The sequence below is a fragment of the Rhea americana genome, unplaced genomic scaffold (genome assembly GCF_003343005.1).
Source record: "Rhea americana isolate MKP2758 unplaced genomic scaffold, rheAme1 scaffold_87, whole genome shotgun sequence".
In the NCBI taxonomy this organism is placed as follows: Eukaryota; Metazoa; Chordata; class Aves; order Rheiformes; family Rheidae; genus Rhea; species Rhea americana.
Genome location: NW_028187055.1, coordinates 1,847,086 through 1,871,492, shown reverse-complemented (window position 1 = coordinate 1,871,492; position 24,407 = coordinate 1,847,086). Strand labels below are relative to the sequence as shown.

The window sequence follows — 24,407 nt, the reverse complement described above, 5'->3', positions numbered from 1 at the left end:
CTGTCCCCTTGACACCCTCCCTTCAGGTACTTGTACACATTGATAAGATCTCCCCTCAGTCTTCTCTTCCCCAGGCTGAAGAGGCCCAGCTCTCGCAGCCGTTCCTCATAGGACAGGTGCTCCAGCCCTCTGATCATCTTCATAGCCCTGTACTGGACTCTCTGCAGATGCTCCATGTCTCTCTTGTCCTGGGGAGCCCAGAACTGGATGCAGGACTCGAGATGAGGCCTCAGTAGGGCTGAGCAGAAGGGCAGGATCACCTCCCTCGACCTGCTGGCAACACTCTTCGTAATGCACCCCAGGATACCATTGGCCTTCTTGGCCACAAGGGCACATTGTTGGCTYATGGTCAACTTGTCATCCACCAGCACTCCCAGGTCCTTCTCTGCAGAGCTGCTCTCCAGCACATCAGCCCCCAGCCTGTACTGGTGCCGAGGGTTATTTTTCCCTAGGTGCAGGACTCTGCACTTGCCCTTGTTGAACCTCAGGAGGTTCCTCTCTGCCCAACTCTCCAGCCTGTCCAGGTCTCTATGAAGGGCAGCACAGCCCTCAGGTGTGTCGGCCACTCCTCGCAGCTTGGTATCATCAGCAAACTTGCTGAGGAGGCRCTCTGTCCCCTCACCCAGGTCATTGATGAAAAAGTTGAACAGGATGGGACCCAGTACTGAGCCGTGGGGGATGCCACTAGCCACAGGCCTCCAACTAGACTCCACGCCACTGATGACAACCCTCTGAGCTCTGCCTTTCAGCCAGTTCTCAATCCACCTCGCTGTCCACTCGTCTAACCCAGCTAGATAARCTAACCCAGCTTCTTGAGCTTACCTATGAGGATGTTATGGGAGACAGTGTCAAAAGCCTTGCTGATGTCAAGGTACACAACGTCCACTGCTCTGCCCTCATCTACCCAGCCAGTCATTCCATCACAGAAGGCTATCAGATTGGATAAACAGGATTTCCCCTTGGTGAATCCATGCTGGCTACTCCTGATCACCTTTTTTTCCCTCATATGTCTGGAGATGACATCCAGAATGAGCTGTTCCATCACCTTTCCAGGGATGGAGGTGAGGCTGACTGGCCTAGAGTTGCCTGGGTCCACCTTCTTGCCCTTTTTGAAGGCTGGAGTGACACTGGCTTTCTTCCAGTCCTCAGGTACCTCTCCAGTTCTCCAGGACCTTTCAAAGATGATGGAGAGCGGCCTGGCAGCAACATTCGCCAGCTCCCTCAGCACCCRTGGGTGCATCCCATCCGGGCCCATGGATTTGTGGATGTCTAGCCTGCCCAGAAGGTCTCTAATCCTATCCTCCTCAACCAAAGGAAAGTCTTCCCTTCTCCAGACTTTCTCCCTCCTGTCCAGGTTACAGGATTCCTGAGGGTTGCCCATAGCAGTGAAGACTGAAGCAAAGAAGGCATTCAGTAATTCTGCCTTCTCTGTATCCCTTGTCACCAGGGCCCCCGGCCCATTCAGTAGCGGCCCCACATTGTCCCTACTCCTCCTCTTGCTGCTGATGTATTTGAAGAAGCCCTTCCTGTTGTCCTTGACATCCCTTGCCAGACTCAATTCCAGCTGGGCCTTAGCCTTCCTCACCGCATCTCTGCATACTCTGACTGCATTCCTATAATTCTCCCAAGTAGCCTGTCCCCTCTTCCACATTCTGTGTACTTTCTTCTGTCTGAATTTGGCCAAGAGCTCCTTGCTCACTCATGCAGGTCTCCTGCCCYTTTTGCTGCACTTCTTACTCATAGGGATGCACTACTCTTGAGCTTGGAGGAGGTTATGTTTGAATACTAGCTAGCTYTCCCRGACCCCCCTTCCTTCTAGGGCCTTAACCCATGAGATTCCACCAATTAGGTCTCTGAAGAGCCCCAAGTCAGCTCTCCTGAAGTCCAGGGTTGCAATCCTGCTTGTTGCCTTAGTTYTTTCCTGCAGRWTCCTGAACTCCACCATCTCGTGGTCACAGCAGCCAAGGCTGCCCCCAACCTTCACATCTMTAACCAGTCYCTCTCTGTTGGTAAGGACAAGGTCCAGCAGGACACCCTTCCTCGTAGGCTCTTCCACCATTTGCGACAAGAAGTTATCATCAATGCATTGCAGGAGCCTCCTGGACTGTTTGTGCCTTGCTGTGTTGTCCTTCCAGCAGATGTCAGGGTGGTTGAAGTCCCCCATGAGAACCAGGGCCAGTGGTCGTGAGGCTACCTCCAGCTGTCTGTAGAAGGCCTCATCAACTTTCTCTTGCTGGTCAGGTGGCCTATAGTAGACACCCACAACATTGTCCCCCATGCTAGCCTGCCCTTTGATCTTTACCCATAAGCTCTCAACTGCCTCCTCCTCTGTCCGCAGGCAGAGCTCAATGCATTCCAGTTGCTCTCTCACAGAAAGCGCAACTCCATCACCTTGCCTTCCTGGCCTGTCTTTACTAAAAAGCACATAGTCATCCATGACAGCATTCCAGTCGTGTGAGCTATCCCACCATGTCTCTGTGATTGCAGTGAGATCATGGCCCTGGGATCACACACAGATCTCCAGCTCCTCCTGTTTGCTCCCCATGCTGYGTGCATTGGTGTACATCCATTTCAAAGAGGTAGCCATGCCTGCAGGTTTCCCAGGAAGGATTTATGGGGATCCCCCATGGCCATGTCCCAAACGCAYATCCCCAGCTGCATGCACCCATTGGAGGCCCCCCAACCCAACTTGTGTTTTGCTTTCTACTCTGATGTAAAAGGTTTTGCTTTGTTGTTGCTTTGACTTGATATATTATCATATCTAATAGTGTAAATGTGGGTTGTTTCTTTTTCTTCGCATATATTATTCTCCACTGCACATTAATTTGGATAGTAATTTGGTTTTAGTGTTTTGATTTTTGTTTCTGTGCTTTACATTCTTTATGTAAAAAAAGATCCTTTTCTTGTAAAATACATGTAATTTTTAAAAAAATATTTGGTGGTATTAATCAGGCTTATAATATAGCTTTCATGGTTGTGTGCTTTAATGCCAGGCTTAATGCAGTTGGTTTGTATCTAGGTCACGTAGAAATATGTTACTTGTGCTTATATGTAGTAAAGAGCATATTATGTTTTTTATTTAAATATCTATCTCTTAAAAAGGTCCATTTTGGTAGTAGGATGCAATCTTTATATAGCAATATGAAAAAGAGAGAGTGAACTTTATTATATAGGAGAATTTCATGGCATTTTACCTGTTGAGGGCCCTGTAGAGTCAGAAGTATAGTGCAGTAACTTGACTAAGTGACAGAGAGTAGCAGCCGTAGTGTCACTGTGTATTATCACCTCATGCTAGCTGGAAGCACTCCCTGAAGCCGATCTAGGTTGTATAGTCCTAGATGAGGTCTTCATGGGTGCTGACCATAAAAAGTTCATCAAAGTAATGAGGCGAGGAGAGAGCTTGGCGCTCATGGGCAGAGCTCAGCACCAAGGAGTGGGAACTGGCTCCAGCTGTGACAATAAAACAGCAGGTGGCTGCTGTCATTAGGGGTGGCAGATGAGGCAGGGGACTAACATTCAGGCCACAAAACTCTCATTTGTTAGCCATCGCCACTGTACCATGCAAAATAGCTTCCATCTCAGTCAATTTTACTTTGCAAAAWATTACACAGTCGCCATAAGAAAATTAGAGCCTTGGGTTTACAGGTTCCTTGAATCTTATTATCGGAAAACTCCACGCAATCAGGTTATGTGGAAAATTAGGCTTTTTACTCCCCTGAAGAGTTTGAGGATCTTTACAGTAATTTTATAATATGGCAGTTTCACTCAGCCATGTGTTTATTGGTTAATATTTTTGAACTATTTTGTTTGTAACTCTTTCTAAGATCAGTTGCATCCATCCATTCGGCTATGTGTTGTATGTAACATTGCCTATTACTCTGTGCTATAAAAGCTACGTGCTGATCAAGCTACTTTCCCTTTCCAGATCTGTCCTGATATAGACATTTCGTGTCATAAATCATGTTTTTTGTGATAATCTGAAAGAATTGTAAAAAAAAAAAGTAACAGCTCTCTGATTTTTATTTATTTTTCTTTATAACATGAATAAGAAAGTAGTTTGTATACATATAATCCTCACCAAGAATAATTTAAACTGTTTAAAATTTGAGACCTGCTTTGAAGCAGGTCTTACCCTTGAAACAGTTTGAAAAGGTTGCTTGTGAAAACAACCTGGAACTGAGCTGAAATTTCCAGCAACTGAAAGTTGATGAGGAACAACTCAGCCCTTCAGATGCCTAAAATTCAGTTTAAACCACAGTGTGTGAGTTTTGCAGGTGAAACTGTAGTGAGAAGTTCTTACTGTCCGAAACAAGAGCCATTTTGTTTGCATAAACTTACAAAGCTAAGCCAAGAGTTGCCTGTTGCTGGTTACATGCAAGGGACCTCTAGGAAATACTGTGTAGTCACCTGGAAAAGTAAGCCTTTTTGTGTACAATGCCTCAGTGGTGAACAGATTTCAAATTTGTGTGTTGTAAAAGCAATACAGAATTGATCTATAAGATTACATAGGTTTTTTCCGAGTGGTATTTTAACACTTAGAGTTTCTCATCAAAAGATTGTTTACAGTATGTGAAGACATACACACACGCTGCGTGTGCATATGAACAAATACTTGAAGGAGAAATCAATTTTGTTGAATTAACTTTAAAAACAAAAATTTATAGTATAATATTTAAAAAAAGAAAAGAGAACTGCTAAATAACTGGAACGGATGCAATAAAGGGAATTCAAGTACATCTGACCTTTTCTGTCCAGCATTCTGAGGTACATTACTAACAGGATAAGTTGGATAAGTTTATATCCAAGGTGAAAACCTGGTCTTATATACGTATAAACCGTGTCTATTTAATAGAAAACTTAGTCTGGATCTCAGTGTCTTTCTGAAATGAAGCTTCAATGCCTATGTTATATCTAGCAAAGTAGAGAGTTCTTTATTTTCAAATCCTTATTGTCATTGCAACCATAAACCCATAAAGCTTTAGCTCAAATGCTGACATGAAATGATCAATCCCACATGTCCATATTGCTGTCAGGGGGAAGGGAAATCTGAGGGCAAAGGCTGCCTGCATACCACGACAAGGCCGTACTCTTCCATTTGATTCGTTATGGCACTACATTTTGCTTTTCATGAAGTTTACATCTTTAAAGTCACTCTTGGAAACCATCACATAAATAGAAAGTTATGAACAAAACCTGGACTGTATAGTATCTGTACCGTTTAATCCTTTATAACCTGAATTTGGAACATTTCAGAAAACTGAGCAAAGCCTACTTGTTCACCATTGCTTTTGACCTAGCAGGCAAACCCATCCTAAGCTACTGGCCATTCATATGCTTTTGCCATGCTCCAGCTCTGTCTTAATTAAACCATTCAAGCAAACAGAAGACAGAACTGTATTTTTTAAAACTTTGTCAGATACGTGAAGGAATTCTGACTGATTTTACACAAGTTAGGAAAATTTGAGGAATTGTTTGAAGAGGTGGCCCACATCTCCTCATTTGGTTATATCACAACTAAGAGGATGCTTTCTATTTTTTCTTTTAAACTTCTCTCTTCTATTTCAATGCAATTCTCTTTGTGCAAGATCAGTACAAGTTGAGTTTTCTAGGGATGAGGAAAAGCAATCAAAACCAACCAGCAATAAGTAATTGCTCTCTGTGTGCTATTGCTAGGGCTTAAAAGAATTCTGATCATGTAATCAAAGAATTTGCATCATCCTATGTAAAGTATTTCAGTTTGATAATACCATTTTACAAACAGTACAGAGCAACAGTGAACTGATGTCATGGATGAAAGGCTAACATTCTTCACAAACTGTAAAGAAACTTTTGAGTGTTAAAACACCACTGATGAAAGTCATGGGGAATGGAGCATCTCTCATATGAGGAATGGCTGCAAGAGCTGGGCCTGTTTAGCCTGGAGAAGACTGAGAGAGGAYCTTATCAATGTATACATATATCTTAAGGGAGGGTGTCAAGAGTTTGGGGCCAAACTCTTCTCAGTGATGCCCAGCAACAGGATAAGAGGCAACAGGTACAAACTGAAACACAGGAGGTTCCACCTGAATATGAGGAAAAACTTACTTCCTGTGAGGGTAACAACACTGGAATAGGTTGCCTAGAGATGTTGTGGAGTCTCCTTTTCTGGAGATACTCAAAACCTGCCTGGATGCGGTCCTGCGCAACATACTCTAKGTGACCCTGCTTGAGCAGGGGGGTTGGATTAGATGATTTTCAGAGGTCCCTTCCAACCTTAATCATTCTGTTATTCTGTGAAATACCAATGACTTTGAGATCAATGATATTTTTTCTTAATTCYGTTAGGCACCTCTATAGATCCCATCTCTCTCATGCTTGATATATGGTTAGAAATAGTTAATCATCTCAAGTGCTGAGTGAGACTGGAGTATTTTTGGCCAGAGGACATCATCTGCTGTGTCACAGATACCATCTTCAGGGCTACACTGATTTGTCTAATCCTATATTCCTTTGGTTCCTAGACTAATAACAGTGTTCATACCTAGTACGTAAAACACCCACACTGGACTGCAAGAATAGACCTTTTTTGTGCAAAACAGCTTTTGAAATTCATTTGAGTTTTTTATTGTCTTTATCACTGCGGTAAGAATTACATGTCAGATGGGTGCTCTGTTAGTCCTGCAAAAAGCCTTCAGCTCCTCCTTAGAATTAGAGAGTTTTAAGTAAGCTTCTGCTTTCAGCCAGCTCTTGCCTCAAAAGTCTCAGAAGTGGTAGATTTCATCTGTTTACAGGAAAGTAGCATTTATTTCTGAGATCACATAGGAGACCAGGTACAAAGATAGTATGTTCAGCCTCTTTTTTGGAACTTGCTAGCTCTACAGCCCTCAGCTTCTGAGGTGATGAATGAGGGCTGCTTCAATACTGGTCACCTGGCTCTTGGAAATGTTTGTCTGAAGAGAGCCCAGCTGATTAAAGACAAACATGAGAAACACCAGACTTTACACTTAGCACCTGTTGTGACTGGTAATTCTCCTGCTAAGTGTGTCACTGAGATGGTGAGAGATGTCGCTGTTTGCTCATGGGACGAATGGAGTTTGTCCATTTACCATTACCACCTGGAATTCTCGTTTGGATAGGCTTCTGTGCTGCTTTTAATATCATTTGCCTACTCTACTTTCAGTGTCAGAAGCTGAGAGAGTTTTGTAGGTCTGTAGTACTTGTAGAGATTCTTGAGTGGTTGAAGGAGGGTGTTGTTGCATCTCTTATTAGGGAATTGAGGACTACTGTTTTGACAATATTTTGAGAGATTGAGACATCAATTGAGACTGAAAACTGCAAGCATTTATTTATGCTCAACCACTAAGCAATTTATCTTTTTGGCAATAAAAAAACAAATATTAATCAAACATTTTGATTAGTGTTAGGTGTACATTGTGGTGGGTCTGATGCCACAGTATTTGATGATTTCTGGTCTCTGAGGTGCAGATGGCCAGGACTGAGAACCCTTTGATGAGGGAAGCCAAAACCAAGGTGAGTGTTCTCTATCTTCTCTGTGCTCCACATGTGTTTATGTGTGGAAAAATAACTAGAAGTGTTTCTGTGGGTTGAAACCAATCTTATCCAAAGGATTACCTTCTCTTTCCATTGAAAGGTTTCCACTGGAACCAGCCTTTTCTGATTTGTCCAGRTGGCTGTTAGTAGAACATCCGGATGGATGGTATTTCTGATAGTTACAGATTAGGTGCTGCTATCTTAGTTTTAGTATTTTTATACACAACTACATCTTCAGACAGATATTATAAAATACTTTGGTTTCTACCTCAAGTCAAACAGTCTTGTGGAATGTCTGGGTGCAGGGCAAACAGGCTATCTTTTGCAACAGAATTTTGAGTCTCAGGAATAAACAAATCAACAAACACTTGCTTTTCTATGTCACCTGAAGACCTAGGGCAAGATTCTTGCTACTGTCACAGATCAGGCAGACTACAGTCTTAGTTCCAGTCACTATCTTTCACCAGCAGTATTGTCAAGTGCTAGGTAAATTGTCAATAATAATTTGTGCACAACTTCTGATTTTCTGAGCAGTTCAGTCATCAGAATCGTGCATTGATTTATTCATCTCATTCCTTTCTGCATATCCCACAACTTGGCAAAAGACCACAGGCTGGAGCTGCTATTTGCATGAATTGTTTCAGTTATGTCTTGTGCCACTGCTAATCAAGACCCTATAAGTTTTGCAGCTCATGATCAGCTATCTTAAAATTTCTTCTCTTTTCCTCTAAGGAGRGGTAAGAGTAGATTCTTTCAAATATTAATTAAAAATAATTGAAAAATGCAAGGTTTTCATTCTCRAGATAGCTGTTCCTATGGAAGCTCTGCTTAAACCTGGTAACTCAGTTTGAATGCAATTTCTAAGCAGTTAAGTGACTTAATTTTGTTCAGGAAGAACAAAATATTAAAGTTAAGTATATATGTCAGGCTCTGTACATTTTAATTTTAAGTAGAAACTAATTGAAACATCTTCATTTTGAGATATTCTTACAGATTGTTTGTTGCACTTTCAATATATGTAGGCTTTGCTCTTTAGAATTACTAGGAAACTCTGTAGAGACTGACTGCAGTAAGTCAGATGACTTCAAGAACAACTCTCAGGGCACTTTGAGGCTTTTGTACTTTTTACTGGCTTACTTAGAAAAGGCTGCCCAATTACAGAAATCTGATTTTCCCCAAAAATTCATTTTGCTTTGAAGAACCTCCTGCTTAACACATTAAACTGTTCATCTTGTTGTGTTTGTACATGTATTGAATTTTGAAAATTAACAATTTTTCCTTCCCTTCAGAGTTCACTTCCACCTTTTTAATTTTTATTTTTATCTGTATTTTTCACTTGCCCTGATCATTCCTGGAAGAATGAGTTTTCTGTATGCTGCTAATGCTATCCTCAGCACTGAGCTACTGGACTGAGATTCTTGGAGCCAAGTCCTGCAACGCACAGACAGAACTATGCTACGGCAGCATTCCCAAAATTTTGATGTCTGGGCACTCAGAGTCAAGACTGGCAGTGTGTGACAGAGGCACTAAGCAGTGACCTAGCAGCTTGTTGCTGGTTTTGTCACATCCTGCTTTGTGACTTGCTCCTGCCAGTGTCTCAAAATCGATTGCAAAGGGAAGTGGACAGTGCTTATAGGCTACAACTTTCATGGCAGCATGCTCATATTGCCACAATTAGGAAATTGCTGTGCTAGTGAGACAGAAAACTAGTTTCACTACCTCCACTGCCTTCCTCAAACAAAGCTGAGAAGTCCATTTTCTCCCAATAAGTTTTGAATTTGCTGGGGCTAGAAAGCCTTCTCAACACTTGTATTTCCAGTGTAGTGTCTGGAGACTCCAGATTCCCTTGCTGTGAGTGCTTACATGCTTGATAGCGTGTATGTAAGCCATCATTGATAGGCTTGAAACAAACTTGTCTGTGCCTCACTCTTTAAATGTGGCTATGCCAGCTATTCTCAGAGTTTTGTCTAGTGATGAGTACATGGCTAATGTGAGACCATGAATATTGTGCCTGCAAATCTTCCATTAGACTGTTTATCTGTCCACCCATCACTCAGTGAACATACTAGAGATATTTTGAGAGAGGTTGGGATGAGGGTGCCCATTACTGATGGCAGATGCTCGATAATGTTCCTGGAGCTGTGCCTTCACACTTATTTCTGTCAACCAAACAGTGGTGACATATGCTTCTGTCCTCAGTTGGAGGAACCACACTGATGATCTGAGAGCACTAGATTTGTGGTCTTCTGAAAAACTCAACTTATGCATCAGTGCCCTGAAATCAAAGGGAAAACATATTGGATCTTCCGCCAGCCTTTTAGCATTGACACCTGCAGATAGTTACAGAATACTGTTACTGCCATCTTTATCCTGAAGCAGATTAGTGTGAGGTCTTTTCCAGATRCAGGATAATGATATGTGAAAGTGCTGCCTGCTGCGTCAAACAGAGCTGTGTCTGTAGCTAAAGTCCCGAGCATGCTGGCAGATGGACTGGATCATGATTAGGAATTGCAGAACAGTATCTGAGGAAAAGGGAGTGAACAGAGKTATGGGAATGTGAGAGGTACATACTGTGACCAGAGGGGGGAAATAGGCAATTCTTGGTGTCAAGACTGGTAGGTGCTCTTGATCATGTTGGTAATAGCTGAAAACCTTGGTTTGTTTTGACAGCCTTCCTAGAGCCTCGTTTAGTATAACAAATATGTTCTCCCATATTGTCACATTTTCAGATGTTGATGGTAATCTGTTTTAGATGCCAGGCAGTCTGTAAACGTTAAGCCTAAGGTTGTGTTTCACAGCTTAAGAAAATAGGTTCTGTGTTGTGCTAGACTGGAAGGTTGATAGCACTGATACAGAAAGCATTGTGGGTTTTTTTTTTATTTTTTTTTAGTACTTTGTGCAGCTGTTAGATTACTGAACACCTGTTAGAGGTGACAGTTACAGATGTTTGATAACCAACGAAAATTAATAGAACATGTGATTCTTTTAGCTTAGAAGTGATTTGGTAAGGTGTGTTTAGAAATGTAATTACATACTGCTGCTGTCTACTGTTATCACTTAACATTCATTAACTCCTCTGAATATTGAAACAAACATTTCTTGTAGCGGTACTATTTTTTTCATATTTTTAAGGTGATTTCCTGACAGAGGGAACACACCTTCTGACTTTAAAGTTTTTGCCACTGTTCAGTTGTTTTTAGTATGCTCATTAAGCAAACAAAATGAGCAGGGAGATGTTTGTTTACTTTAAGTTATCAATTTAGCAATATACTAATATATATATATATAGTTATATTATATAACAATATAAATATATAATAATATATTTATTTCAGTTCTTACTAGCCACCATAGTTGCGTTTTATTTGACTTCATCTACATGAGTATTGTGGATATTTAGACGGATGGCAGATTGGTTCACCTTCAGTAGGAAAGTTAAGATTTGAAATAGAAATAAAATACAAGATTTTATTTTGTTTGGGAAGAATACCCAGCAGCATATTGTTCAAGTAGATTTTTGTTTTTAGTAATGGTGCATGAACATCTTCGGTTTCATTTCTAAACATAGATGTCTGGGGAAAATTAGAAGGCATACATTTCCTAAAATTGATTGCATTTTATCTGTTTTTTTTTTGTATTACCTGTTTCACAGATCATTAATTTTTAGTCTATTTATCAGATGATACTTTGCTGTGAATAGTCCTTACTAATTCGTGATGTTCAAGCAGGGGCTGGGAGGTTGGGGTATGCAACTCACTGAAACTCTTCAGCATTCATTTGATGTGCTAGCTACCTACCATAAGGAAAGATCCACGTCTTGTTTTCAAAGAAATTGTGTAGTAAATCACTTCACATTGGCTAATATTTGTCTTGGTTTGCGTGCTGTTGTGGCTTAAAACGACAGACATGACCTTCTGAGGGTGTTTTGTTATGGTACCATGATATGGATAATGGTTTGGGTCCTGTTCTGTCACCTTTTATGCATTCACATCTGAAACTGTACTGAGGGTGTCTGCTATGGTCCAGAGTGTATTACTTATGTATGATACCATGCTGTATCATTTATTAAAGTCTGTGCACTAGTGTTACACAGTCTACTCTATATGCTTTGAGCTGCATGGTAATTTTTTTTGAAGTAAATACTTTTTTTGAAGTCCCATATTCAGAAATGRCTTAATCACTAAACAGTGCAGCAGCTTTCTACCTCCTTTTAAGAGGTAAAGTACGTGATTCTTGAGTACTCTTCTCAGTACATCTAGACTATGCCATGATTCATTGTATGCCATGTTAACTCCTTTTTATTACATCTCTAGCTCCAAAAAGTCCCTCTTATCTTTCAGAGGTCAACTCTGAAATTTCCTCGCACCTTTATGTTGATAGTTATTACTGTATGGACTTGATTCATTTGTGCACCTGCTATTGAAATCTGCTTTTTGTATTTAAAAAAAGAAAAGTAACAAAACAAGAAATTTCAGAAAGCGTTGTAAGTTAACTAACCTGTAAGTTTCTTGTAAGTTAGTTAGCTTACAAGAGACTTTATCTTCACTTACAAAATAAATAAGGTCGGGTGAGGCACACAATAGCAAGTGTTGGATGGACATAATATAAATAGTGCCAGTGTTTTCCTCTTTTGCCACAATCTTTGCGATGACAGACTGATTTTTGTCCTGAGTGGTTTAAGTTGTAATATATAAGGGATRGTGAGAGAACTCAGTAGCTTCAGATGGCAAGACCTGTCCAGCCCAGTTTGAGTGGAATAAGTGTGGATGTTTTCTGTTTTATTCAGTTTTGCCTTATCTTCCTTTGTATCCAGACCTATTCTGCCAAAATACATGAAAGGAGATAATTGTGCATATTAGTACTACTCTATGGCCATGTGACTAATAATTATTTCAGATCCTGAGGGACACAGATTGGTGGCAGAAAGCAACAAGAACATGTTGAGAAATTTCTTTCTCTTCTGAATGATAGATGCAGGAATATGCAGGAACAACACAGCCGACTGATTGATAGTGTGCAACTCATCCATAATGATCTGTCTGATATAGCAGTAAATTATTCTCTAGGTTGATGCAGGTCATTGAACAGCACATTGACAATCCTATTGTCTATTATTCTGTTCAAAATAAGTCAGGAACAGTAGCTGCTGTGATACTCAAGTCTGCTTTGGGTACAAGCTGTGTATAAGTGTTCCACTGATACAAATTGTTGTCTTTTGCCTTCATGCTTTTTCGTTAGGTGCCCTGACTTCATTGCTAGTTTTTTCCAAGTAACACACTGAAATGAAATGAGGTATCTCTGAAAGACAAGATTTCAGCCTGTTGCACTGATGATTACATGTTCACAGAAAGGATCAGTTTTTGGAACTTTGTTCAGCAATAAAACATCTCCATGGAAAAGTTAGCTGTACAGTTGAGTATTATGGGATTTTATTTGAGTTTTTTTTATTGTCTTTATTTCAATATCTGTGTTAGGAAGTTCAAGAATAGAATCTGAAGGAGATGTGAGTGCCTCTCAGTCAACAGGGTCATTTTTGACTAAGTAATGTTTAGCATTAGCAATTTCCAAAAATAAGTCCTCATAGGATTCTCAGAAACTGGMATGAAACTTGCTTTCTTAGGAGATCTTAATGATCCTGAAAAGTTAAAACAGTTAAGAAATATACCTGATTGTTGCATGGAGAAGTGTAGTTTCAAACTTAAGACTGAAAGGCTAGTAATTCTCAGAAATTTAAAACTTACGTTTAGAGTCTTTAGGTTCTATGAGATGCCATGATGCTCTTGCCATGGTACTCTGGTTCTTGTCTTGTTGGTGATAGCTAAGGGGTTCTCACTCACCTCTTCTGGATTAAACTTCAAGAGAAAAAGTGCATTTTCCAAGGAGCCACATTGTTTGTTCTTGAAGGAGGGGAGGAGAAAGCCACGTATGCCAGATATTTGTGTTTTACTTTTCAGTTTAATTGCTATCGTTAGGGAGACTGGAGCATAAAATAGCCATATCTTCCCTTAGCACATGGAGTCTGCAAAGAGCATAGGCCAGTGGGTCATAGTGCCGTCAGCATAGCAGACTGGGTGATTACATATAACTTGTAAACCTCCTGAAATGTTATTGATTTTTGTCTTAAGAAGAATAACCATAATTGTTAGCTGGAAATAATAAKACCTGCTCTGTTTGTCTGCTAAATGAGTCAGCAGAACCCCCCTGCTTTCCTGTTCAGGGTTCTAGGACTTGACGTCCAGTCACAGAGGGCATGAAGTTTTTCAGATATTTTCCACACCAGACTTCGCCCTGCCAGATAATTTACTTGAACCTGACATCCTGTCACAAAGGGCATGAAGCCTTTCAGACTGCTGGATATCTTCCACACCAGGCTCGGTCCTGCCAAATATTTGCTTTTAAATTGAGTCCCTTGCGCACAGTCATGCAAGAGAGTTATCAGCAYCCCGGTTCGGACCTTTCAGAATCAGCAAACATCCATGAATGATGGACTTAAAGAAATTCCCAGGAATTTAGACTTTCAGTGCGTGGGAAAAAAAGATTACTTACTTGTAGAAAACCGTAGCTTTCTAGGCAGTTCTGCAGTTTTCTATACCCTCTTGTACCTGCAACTGGCCTGCAGAATACAAAATACAGTCACAGAGATAAGATTTGGGACTTCTTAGTAGAAACTTGTTATATAATCCTGAGATTTCAAAAATTGCAAGTTTACTTCTGCGTGTGCTGATTATGTACTATTTGACAAAGTGCTGATCTGATTAAACAAAGTTCTACTTTTATGTAAAGGATGCGCAAATCCAAATGACATGCAGAAATCTTTAATAACACATGCAAGTGTTATTGGACATGCTGAAATACATGTGGGTCATGATATTCCTTGAGAAACGGAATTATTTCTTTATTAATTGGTACTGCTGTTGGCATGACACCATGTGAACCACTGATTGAACTATACAGTTTACAGCATATTTCAAGACACTGTAAAGAACACTAGCACTTCAGTCAGGGAGTAAGAACCAGCTGAGTCCATGTTTTTGTTCACTTGCATGAATATACTGTCCCCTTTCTTGTCATGATCTGTGCAGCTTGCTTTGATTTTTTGGCTTCTTGCCTCAGATGAAGATAAAGAGAGAGAAATTGGAGTACAGATTATGGAAGCAAAAGCTAGTAGAGACAGGCTAATCTATTATTTCCTCAGACTCTGTGATAGGTATGTTAATATAGGAAGGATCTCTCAGCCTTATGATTCTTATAGACTTGTTCTATAGACCTGTACTCCTCGGTGCTGTCAGATCTCCAGGGGCTTCATCCAGAACAGTAAACCGTTTCATTCTTTCTGAGTGCTTGGAACCAATGAGAAAACCAACTACTAAATGCTAATARTTTAAAAGTAATAGCATTCTGTTTTGCTAAATAAATTGTATGCTTTCAGGGACCTTTGTCAAATGTATTACACTTGTGGCCTGCGCATGTCATGCAGTAGTCTACTGCAGAGTTAAATTCACATATAAAAAGGTTCTGGACATTTTCAAAGAGGTATTGAGAATATGAATAAAGGATAGATGCTCATTCTTATCCATGCTGACTTTTTTGCCATCACTGAACATTGTTGTTTATAAAATAAATTGCTCGAAGTGGCTGCAGAGTGCAAAGTATCCATTGAAAAGTGATGTAGAATTGCTCTTCAGCTGCTACATACTTTGTCTGAGAAATCCCACAAAAATAAATTTTCATGCTCGTCCTCTTCAGCAGTTATATGCAATTATAAGATGACTGGTCTGGTGACATGAATTCAAGTGACTTTCTGTTAGAGAGGAGATGTATCTCCTTCCTTGGAACGAGGCCACAGCTGAGCAGTAAACTCTCAGGAAATAAGGGTCTATCACAGATTTCATGACCTTATGGCCCAGAATGCCTGTTTTGGTTTCAGTTTTGATTAGTTTTTTTTTTTAACTTGTCTTTTCACTCTCATACAATATACATATTAAAAAGAAAAGGCTTTCATGAATTTGAAGCATAATGAAAACTAGTGTCTTTTGCCCTCTCAAAATAAAATACTTCACAGAGCACAATTCTCTCCCTGTGGAGAAAATGAGAGAACAGACAATACATGACAGATTATTCATACTCCTTGGGTACAGTGATGATAAAGATTGTACATGCTGAAGAACTTGTATTACACTGAAATAAAAAGTGGAAATCAAGATTGTCCAATATATTTCTTTATTCCTGGAATTAGAAGTCACTTCATTTCTTTTGTACATTGAAGTTTGCTTTTATAGCTGAAGACAAGTCTTTAGAGGTTCCTAAATAAGTTACAGACTTTCTCAGAGTGAGTCCAAATACTATTTGAAGATTTCCATGGAGTATGAGTGGACATGTTCCCACAAAGCCACAACTCTTCTAAACTGAGAACAGAGTATTCTGCAAACTTATTTTGGGAAAGGTGCTCATATATTTCCGATTGAAAGTTATTTTTATTCATAGTTTATGTTGGAAAAAATGTCCATAGGAAATATGGATACTATTTTTAAGCTCTCATTTTTCAACTTGTTTTTAGTCATCTATCCTACAGTTTGAACGCAGAGTGCACATGGTGGAGGATGTTGCTAGTTTGGAGGCAGTCTGGTTGAGAATCATTAAAGGAGATAAACTAACAGAATTCCATTGCAAGCAAAGGAAATCCTACCTACTYACCTTTTCCACTGCGAGAAGAGACGTCTAGGGGCAGCCTTCCTCGTGAATGAAGGGAGCTGTCACTGATCATGAATGACCTGGGTATTTAGGATGGAAATTTCTGCAAAATAAGCTTTAAGATGCTTGACTCTAAGGAGAGCAGCTAGGCTGTGAGTTTTTATCTAGGGGATGAGTATATACAGATCAGATTTTGTTAAACTGACTTTAGACTTCTATTCTGGCCTGGCTTGCATGTACTGGAAGCAGTAAGAGGATGGCAATTATAGGTTTTCCTAATCCCTTTTCATTTGCTTCTGAAACCAGCTAATTTGTAGCATTGTACATTTCTATTTCAACTAGAATTAAAATATTAGAAATTCAAGGAAGCTCAAATCAATGCTGAGTGCAGCTGATAGAAAGGTTCCCATTGATTTCAAGTTGTATTAGAGCAACATGTCTTGAAAGCATTCACCCTTTGAGTCTTTCTTGGTGCCAGACAGACTTTCCTTGAGATTTGTTTGAAATAACTAATGCAAGTTRTGTGATTTAGCTATCCAGTTCTGGCAGTATCTTAAAAATAAATAGTGGAGGCAAACGAGTTGGTGTAGATAAAAGCAGTAGTTTTTAACTGTTAAGTAAGTGCTTGGAGATCCAGAATCACCAAATGTACTAGAAACACTTTTGTGTTTGTTTTTAAAGCCAGCAAACAACAACACCCTTCCCCTAAATTGCGTGTAGTAGTTAGTAAACACAGTTAGTTTCCACAGCTGTCTCTTTTCAGGTTATCTTCAAATTCAGCATCTAAATCAAGAAGTTGGGACTTCGCCTCAATTCTAAGGAAAAAAAAAAATCTGTTGTTTGAAGCAAGGGCTGTCTTTATTAATTATAGTTGGTAATATTTTGAAATTATTTTGAAAATTTCAATTCTTTGGTTTTAAAACTTAATTCTGTAAAGTGGAGAAGTATTCTTGAACTGTACTGAGCTCTCTGAGCTCTCTGAATTTGCACAGAGGYATTATGTGCTCTTCAGTACTAAGTCTTCAAGCATTGCATTAAAAAGTTAAAATGTTATTTGATGTAGGGACACTTACTGAGTGAGTCTTCACTTCTGTTTCACCATTTTGTTTGTGCTATATAAAAGCAGCAAAATGTGTAGTCAGAGCCAAGGTACAAAAGATACAAAGCAGCTACTGTGAGATTAATTGTTTTGTATTATTAACAAGGCTTTTGTCTTTGATTTCTGTGAGAAGGTTTTTCCATCTGCATGCATCGCAGAGGTGCCATGTAAGAAATGTATGGCTTTTGTTTGGAACCTGCAAGTACACAGGAAAAACTTCCCTCGAAAAACCGTGTAGCTTGTTGGGAGCTTTGCACTCCATGTGCTAAAATGACACTTTGCCATGTAAATAGCAAACTATGCCTTTACAACTTTGATTACGCATTACCGTTTCACATTAATACCTTTGTTTTTGTTTTTCTTGTAGGGAAGGGGGAGAGTGTAAAACTTGCCCTTATTTCTGCTGAAGAGCAACAGCAGTAAATTTTGAATGCCTTGTACTGTTATTAGAATGCAAAACATTATTTTGTTAAATTATTTTCCATAAATACTGTAGTTCTGATGACACTTGCATAGTAATGATGGTGACAGTGTGAAAGATTGTTCAAGGGTCTAATGATTGCAATGCCATACTTACGTAAGAAAAAGCATTTAAGGTATTTTTAATGTCTTTTTGTAAAAATTGCTTTCATTTAAGTCAGACAGAGTTATATTCTTAAACTCTAAAGGAGACACAAAAGAGAGTCTCTGTTATAATGTGAAAGTGCCCAAAGTAGATCAGACATGGAGAAGCTCCATTAACATATTTGTAAAGGAAAAGTACTCTTTCTTGGATTTTGTGGCTCACATATGCCACAGTGTAATGTGTTTTACAGTCCTTCCATTGTCCATTACTGCAAACATGTCCAGATGAATTCAGCTTTTAATGTTAAAAATCTTATAACATGCCAGTTTGATTTGTAGCCCTTCATATCATGGAATGCTAATTAAAATCATATTTTTGCATATGTCATGCCTTTCATGTACATATGCAAATAGATTCTATTGCCTTTCAGCTATTAGTAATTAACTTTATGAAGGACAGCTGTAATACATAATTAACAAAAATGTTTGCAAGCCCTTTTCACACTGAAAGTTACAGCAGTAAAATTTTTGCTTATCGAGAGAACCGTTTTAGTTTGCAGCTTCAGTCTGATATCTAAATTGTTTGAAGCAGTCACGTGATATAATTAAATTGATGTTATGGTCTTATCATCAGAAGAATGGTACTTGGTAGGTTCATATCTGCTTCACMATGTATTTTACCAAAATTGAAGTAAATTAACTATGTTTTGTTTAGTAGGGACATAAGGTTAGGTAGTATGTATTTTGCTGTTGCTGCTGATATTTTGAATAATGTCTTGCCAATTTGAACAATATTCCTGCTCAAGATGTAATCACAAACATATGTTTCACCTTTTCTGGCCCCTTTTCACATAAACAAATCCTAAAATAACTAAGGCTACTAATTTGTTTCATGTATATCTCTTCAAATAATTAATAAACTGAAGCTTGACCTGACACGAGCAGTGATTAAAGCATCTGATCTTGCTGTATTTATGTACTTTGTACACTGAAAGCAGTGGAACTGCTTGTAAGAAGGGTTGCAGGATGGGCCTTCTAAACTTAAATAAATTCAAAGGCATAATTAAAACTGTATTAGTTTATAACATGAGAAATGTTACTTAAGCAAGATATATTATAATTTCTAATATATTCAATAAATTTGTACAATGTATTTTCAATATATTATATAAACTGTTGTAAATAGCAAAGGGAACCAGAAATCTAGTTTTTCATGTTTGGAGCACTGATGTGTGGTTGTGATTATTTACTTGTAAGAAAAATACTCAAGTAGCTACAGTCTGAAAAAAGACATGTCATTACAGGATGGACTTTTCAGATTTGAATGGATGGGATATCATAGTCTRGAAGGTTTTCTTAATATAATTTTAAATAAAATGTGAAGTGCACGCTCAAAAAAGAAGAACACTATTTAAAAAAGGTATTAATAAAAAAAGTCACCTTCCTGTTTTGTTTGTTTGGTAGGGTGGCCTTTGTGATGAAGAAACATTTGAATACTCATTTACTGGGCAAGCATGGAGTTGGCACACCAAAAGAAAGGTAAACTATCACGTAAAAGTTCTAATTTACTTTATCTAATACATATAGACTGTAACTGGAATATTTAGCTTATTCAAAGTGAAGTCACATAGATTTTAGCTCAACTCTAAATACACTGSGAACTAACATGCTTAAATGCTCTGCTGAACCACAGCCGGCATGGCCCTAATGAAATGTCTGTGGGTCAGGATTGCTCTAGAAAGCAGTTGTGTGCAAATGGCATAGGATTTTTGGATTGGTTTTGGACAGGTAACTTGGTTCTCAAAATTTCAATAGTTCTAATTATCTCTCCAAGAACAAAATCAATTATTTTTCCTTTTTTTCTTGCTGGCTTTGATGCTCACAGGATTACAAAATGTCACATGTTTCATGAAGTGACTTACTGAGATTTATGTTGATCACTGAAGTCAAAGCCACAGAGGAATCAAAAGCAAAGTYTTCTCAATGGTTTTGGGCAGAAACAGAGAGATGTGATGTTTGACCAATCTGTACTTTTTCAATCTGCATACAGTTATTTAGTTTCATTTTCTTTTTTCATAAGCAGGTTATTTTTTCTCTGATTTAAAATGTTTTACAACCGAAGTGGCACTGTCTTCACAGATGACTAGCCTTTGCCTCACATTTAATAACTACATTGTGGCTTAGCTGTTTGTTTGAATGTTGGGGGCAACTTGAAAGTTGATGTTTTCTGGGGAGCCAAAACATCATATATTCTCTCTAAATCTAGAGAGCACCTGCAGTGTTCATCATTGACTGACTGATACCATTTCAAGTATTACTACCTTGTAAATCATACTTCCACTGTAAACTTTCCTAAATAGTTACTCCCTGTTTTTAATACAAACAGAAGGGAAAATACACAGTAGCCATGAATTCTAGGAGAACACTGCAAGACCATTCTTCTGGGTTGTGTTTAGGTCCTTGTAAAGGCACAAGCAATGGTAGTTGGTGAAACCCTTTCCTCATGAGCTCATCACACTTAATTCACTGAATGATCTAACAGTAGTTTTAAATTAACACTCTATGTGCACCTTATGTTTGATGAACTACATATTTAAGTGCTGCTTATACTTTTAATGAGATTTTCTCTGCAAACTGTTTAAATGGAATTGTCTTCACACATTATTTAAAGAGTATTGAGATTTTCTATTTAATCTGAAACATACAATAATGCATAGGGACAACACTAGCAGTTCAAGTATATTAAACGTTGGCTATCTTTAGTGGTAGTACAACAATTATGAAAAATGTTTTGCTCTGGTGGCTTATTTTGTTACTGGAAGCACTCAATACAAGTATGTTCTTTTACAAGGGGGTACTTACTGTATAATCATTGTAAGTACAATATAAAGATAATTTGTGTTACCCTGGTGAATATGTGTGCAATAAAGGATACACACAGTAGATATCCAAGTATACTATCTTAGCCTGAGAGGCATATTTTAACAATCGTCATCTTGAAATGAATTCTTAAACAAGCAAGAAGCTATAATCCAAATCCATTGTTGCTGGCTTTTTTTTGTTTGTTCCAAAGGCATCGTAGATGTTTCTGTTTCCCCCTTTCTTCCTGTATTCCTCTCAAAGGCTTTTTGACTCATCACCCAGCGTGGCACTAGGAGAGAACGACGTGATGCGTGCCTCCCTTCCTGCCCGTCATAAGCACAGCGAGCTGCTTTCACAGCACTCGCAGCCCTTGCTGCCCCAGGAGCAGAGAACCCAGCTCAGAACTGTAACCTCGGTGGCCTGCCTGCTGCATACTGTGGTGCAGCTCTACCCCCAGGCTAGCCTACGGAGAGGATGTTTGAGTGGCTTTATACTGCTTCTTTTGAAATTCTCATTCTCTCTTTAAAATATTTCTTGGTTTCAATACCTTTCTAGCTGGCATTTCAGCTTAATGTGCAGCAAAACCGAGTAGTAGTAACAGAAGTACAACAACAATATAATCTTATTGTAGCAGAACCTTGCTGGTGATGGCCAAGTTTGAGGCAGTGTTATCTAGTGTTGTAAATACCAAACCACCGCTGCTTTTCTTTCTACCTTTCCTTTCCCATTATGGGGGAGTTTGATGCCTTTTAATGGCTTTAGAAACCATCAGCATGTTAAGCCATCACTTTGGGTATAAACATATTCTAAATTAAATTACATACTTTTCTTACCTATTTAAAACAGTAATGCCTTGACTATAATTTTGCAAGCTTGCTGTGTTTTAATTTCAATAGGACAGTATGATCAGTTTTTTATATTTTGAAGTTGATTCTGCCCTCTGATACATCGCATATTATAGCAAATACTAATAGAAGCTAGCTAAATAGGCTGTGACAATTAAATTAATAATGCATTTTATTTGCAAGTGTTTAGTCTTCATGGTTTGACTGATATATGCAAAGATGGTAATTTATTAAAAGTAAATTCATGTAATTGTACTACAGAGTTTGATGGACCAAAAAAAGTTGTCAGCATGACTATCATCAAAAACAGAAAATTGAAATAAGTTCAAAAGGGTGCTTGAAAAAAATTATTAAGATACAATACACCCTGAAAACCTGGTACTCTTTTAACAAACTTCTCACCAAAGTATTTTTGGTGACAAACATTGAGATAGCTCTGAGAGGAGGAAAAAAAAAGTACATTTACAGTTTAGTAAGGCAATTGGACTAGTGCAACTTGTTCTCTGTAGCTTTCCGTAACCCATAACTATTGCTTTTTATGTATGCGCAAAAGGGAGGTATCATGGAGGCTGTTGCAGTGCTTGCACATGCAGATAGGGAAAGCAAGTATAATTCATAATAAGATTGCTACTGAAACATCTTTTGTTTTGGGTTTTTTCTTTTTTTCAGAAGACAAATTGGGTTTAAAGGAAAAACATTGTGCGGTTGAAAATCACAGAAGCTTAAAAAAATGGCTTTGAGTTAAAATTTCTGTATTTCAGCCACAGAATACTACTGCCTAGTCCATTATGGTCATTACCAGTTAGTAGCTAACTCAAAAGCGGAATGTTTTAGTGCAAAAATTCCTCTAAGGTATTTTTTGCTTATATTGGAGCTGTGATACTGATTTATTGTCAACTTGAATGTGTCTCAAAACTGGCATGTTATCTGCTAAGTCCAAGACCAGTGCATATTTAATACTTAAATGTCAGTAATCTTCATGGGACCTATAACTACATCTTACTGGCAGGATAAATCTTTGGCTACACCTTTATTGTATGCAGAAGACAATGTGGTTGGGGATGGGGTGAAAGCATCTGCAGTAGTAATGATGCTGATTTCTAATTTCTGTTACATCATTAACTGTGTTACTTCAATGTAAATTGTGGCAAAGCAGAAGCTACAGAAATGTTTTAGTATTGTGTGCTTAAGGAACATATGTGTATATAAAAATGCAAGGAAGAAAATAAAAAATAAAATCAGTAAGTCATTCATCAGTGAGGTTGAATTTTAGCACGATTAAGCACAATTCTGGTTTTAGAAATTTTTAATATGAAAAATACATTTAACTGCCCTTTAGAATTTGTTTTCAGGACACCATGATTACTGTATAATATGTATTTTATAGAAAATAAGACTTCTTTATTAACAAGAATACTATCATCTGATACATCTTTTTATTCTATATATAAGAAGTATACCAGAGAAAGGCCTTAATTRACAGTTGTTATATAACTACCTAATCTTCCTTGAGAATTTTAAATGCTGAGTTGCTTCAGAAATAACTCTTTGCACGTGAGTAATCCCATTCAGTTTAATGGGGTTGTTCATATCTAAAGTTACTTGGCTCTGAAATGCTTGCTGAACCTGGAGTCTGTGTTCCAAAACGTTTTCTAGGAAAGTTGCTAGTAATATATATGTTTTTGTAAGATTGTTCTTACGTATTTTCCTGTGTTTTATAGGATGAATGTTACAGCAGTAATGTTGTAAATATGAGTGAAAAATAATTAACAGTAGATAGGGAAAAGCTGTCATGTGTCTTAAACGACTAGAGGCAACTTTTGACTAGAAATCTTGGCATGATTTCTGAGTCAACACTCCTTCTGCCAGAAATTTGCGTATAATTTTTGAGGTAGGTATCATTATGGTTGAGAAATGTAATCATTGTTGTTAGTGGTGGACATAGCTACAGAGATCTCAAAAGCCATTAATAAAATATTTAGAAAGCTGCCAATCTCCCCAGGAAATATATCCTTCATAAAATTAGGGATTTTATGCCTTGGTATAATTGACCAGGGCTACCTACAGCTGTGGTTTTCAAATGATCTTTAGTTGATTGGAAAAGCTCTGTAATAATTTCAACATGAGAGCACTTTTTAATGAACAGCTATAAGCAAATATCTGTTATTATGTACTAGCAGCCTAAATATATCTGATATTTTTTGTCAAATAATGCTGGCAGATAGCATACTTCAAAAATATGTTTATTTTTTAAACAACTGCTTTGAAATAAAAAGACAAGTTTCTCAGATGTGTGCTGTCCCATGCACTTGCATAGGCCAGCATGAATTTCAGAAAATTAAATACTAGTAACACATATGCAGTATAACCAACTATCCTAAAAATACACAAGACTACATGCTATGTTATTGGAAGGCATTACTGAGTTCTGAAAGAAAAGTAGCCATGAAAAATGAATATTGTGTTCCTTATACTCCATAGAAAACTTATCTCATGCTGTTATGGAATAAATTGCAGTTTCCTGGTATTTCCATTTTTGGATGTAAAACTAGAAATGAATGATGTCCTTCAGCTCAACCCTCTTCTAATTCATTGAATTTTTCATTTTTCATTCAAAACATTTTCTCTTTTTTGAATAGAGATACTTTTGATAGTTACTATTTCATGTGTGACTTTTTGGTTGATGATTTGAAGTTTGACTGTTGGGCCATGCAGTCCAGCATGATTTAGACGAAAATAAATTCCTCTTGTATTGCAAACAGCTGTTTTCAATAATATTACCCCACCCCTGCTAAAGAAAAGGTCCAGTTGATTTT

At 38.3% G+C, this 24,407-nt stretch overlaps 1 protein-coding gene across 2 annotated transcripts in view; it reads left to right on the top strand.

Annotated features, from left to right (window-relative positions):
• The window catches only part of ZNF407 (zinc finger protein 407), a 351,735-nt gene that overhangs the window by 122,874 nt on the left and 204,454 nt on the right, over positions 1 to 24,407 (top strand). For both annotated transcript variants that reach the window (XM_085323770.1, XM_085323769.1), the window contains one exon: positions 19,349 to 19,423. In XM_085323770.1, coding sequence (XP_085179896.1) covers positions 19,349 to 19,423 — 75 coding nt within the window. The remainder of the gene's footprint in view (positions 1 to 19,348; positions 19,424 to 24,407) is intronic.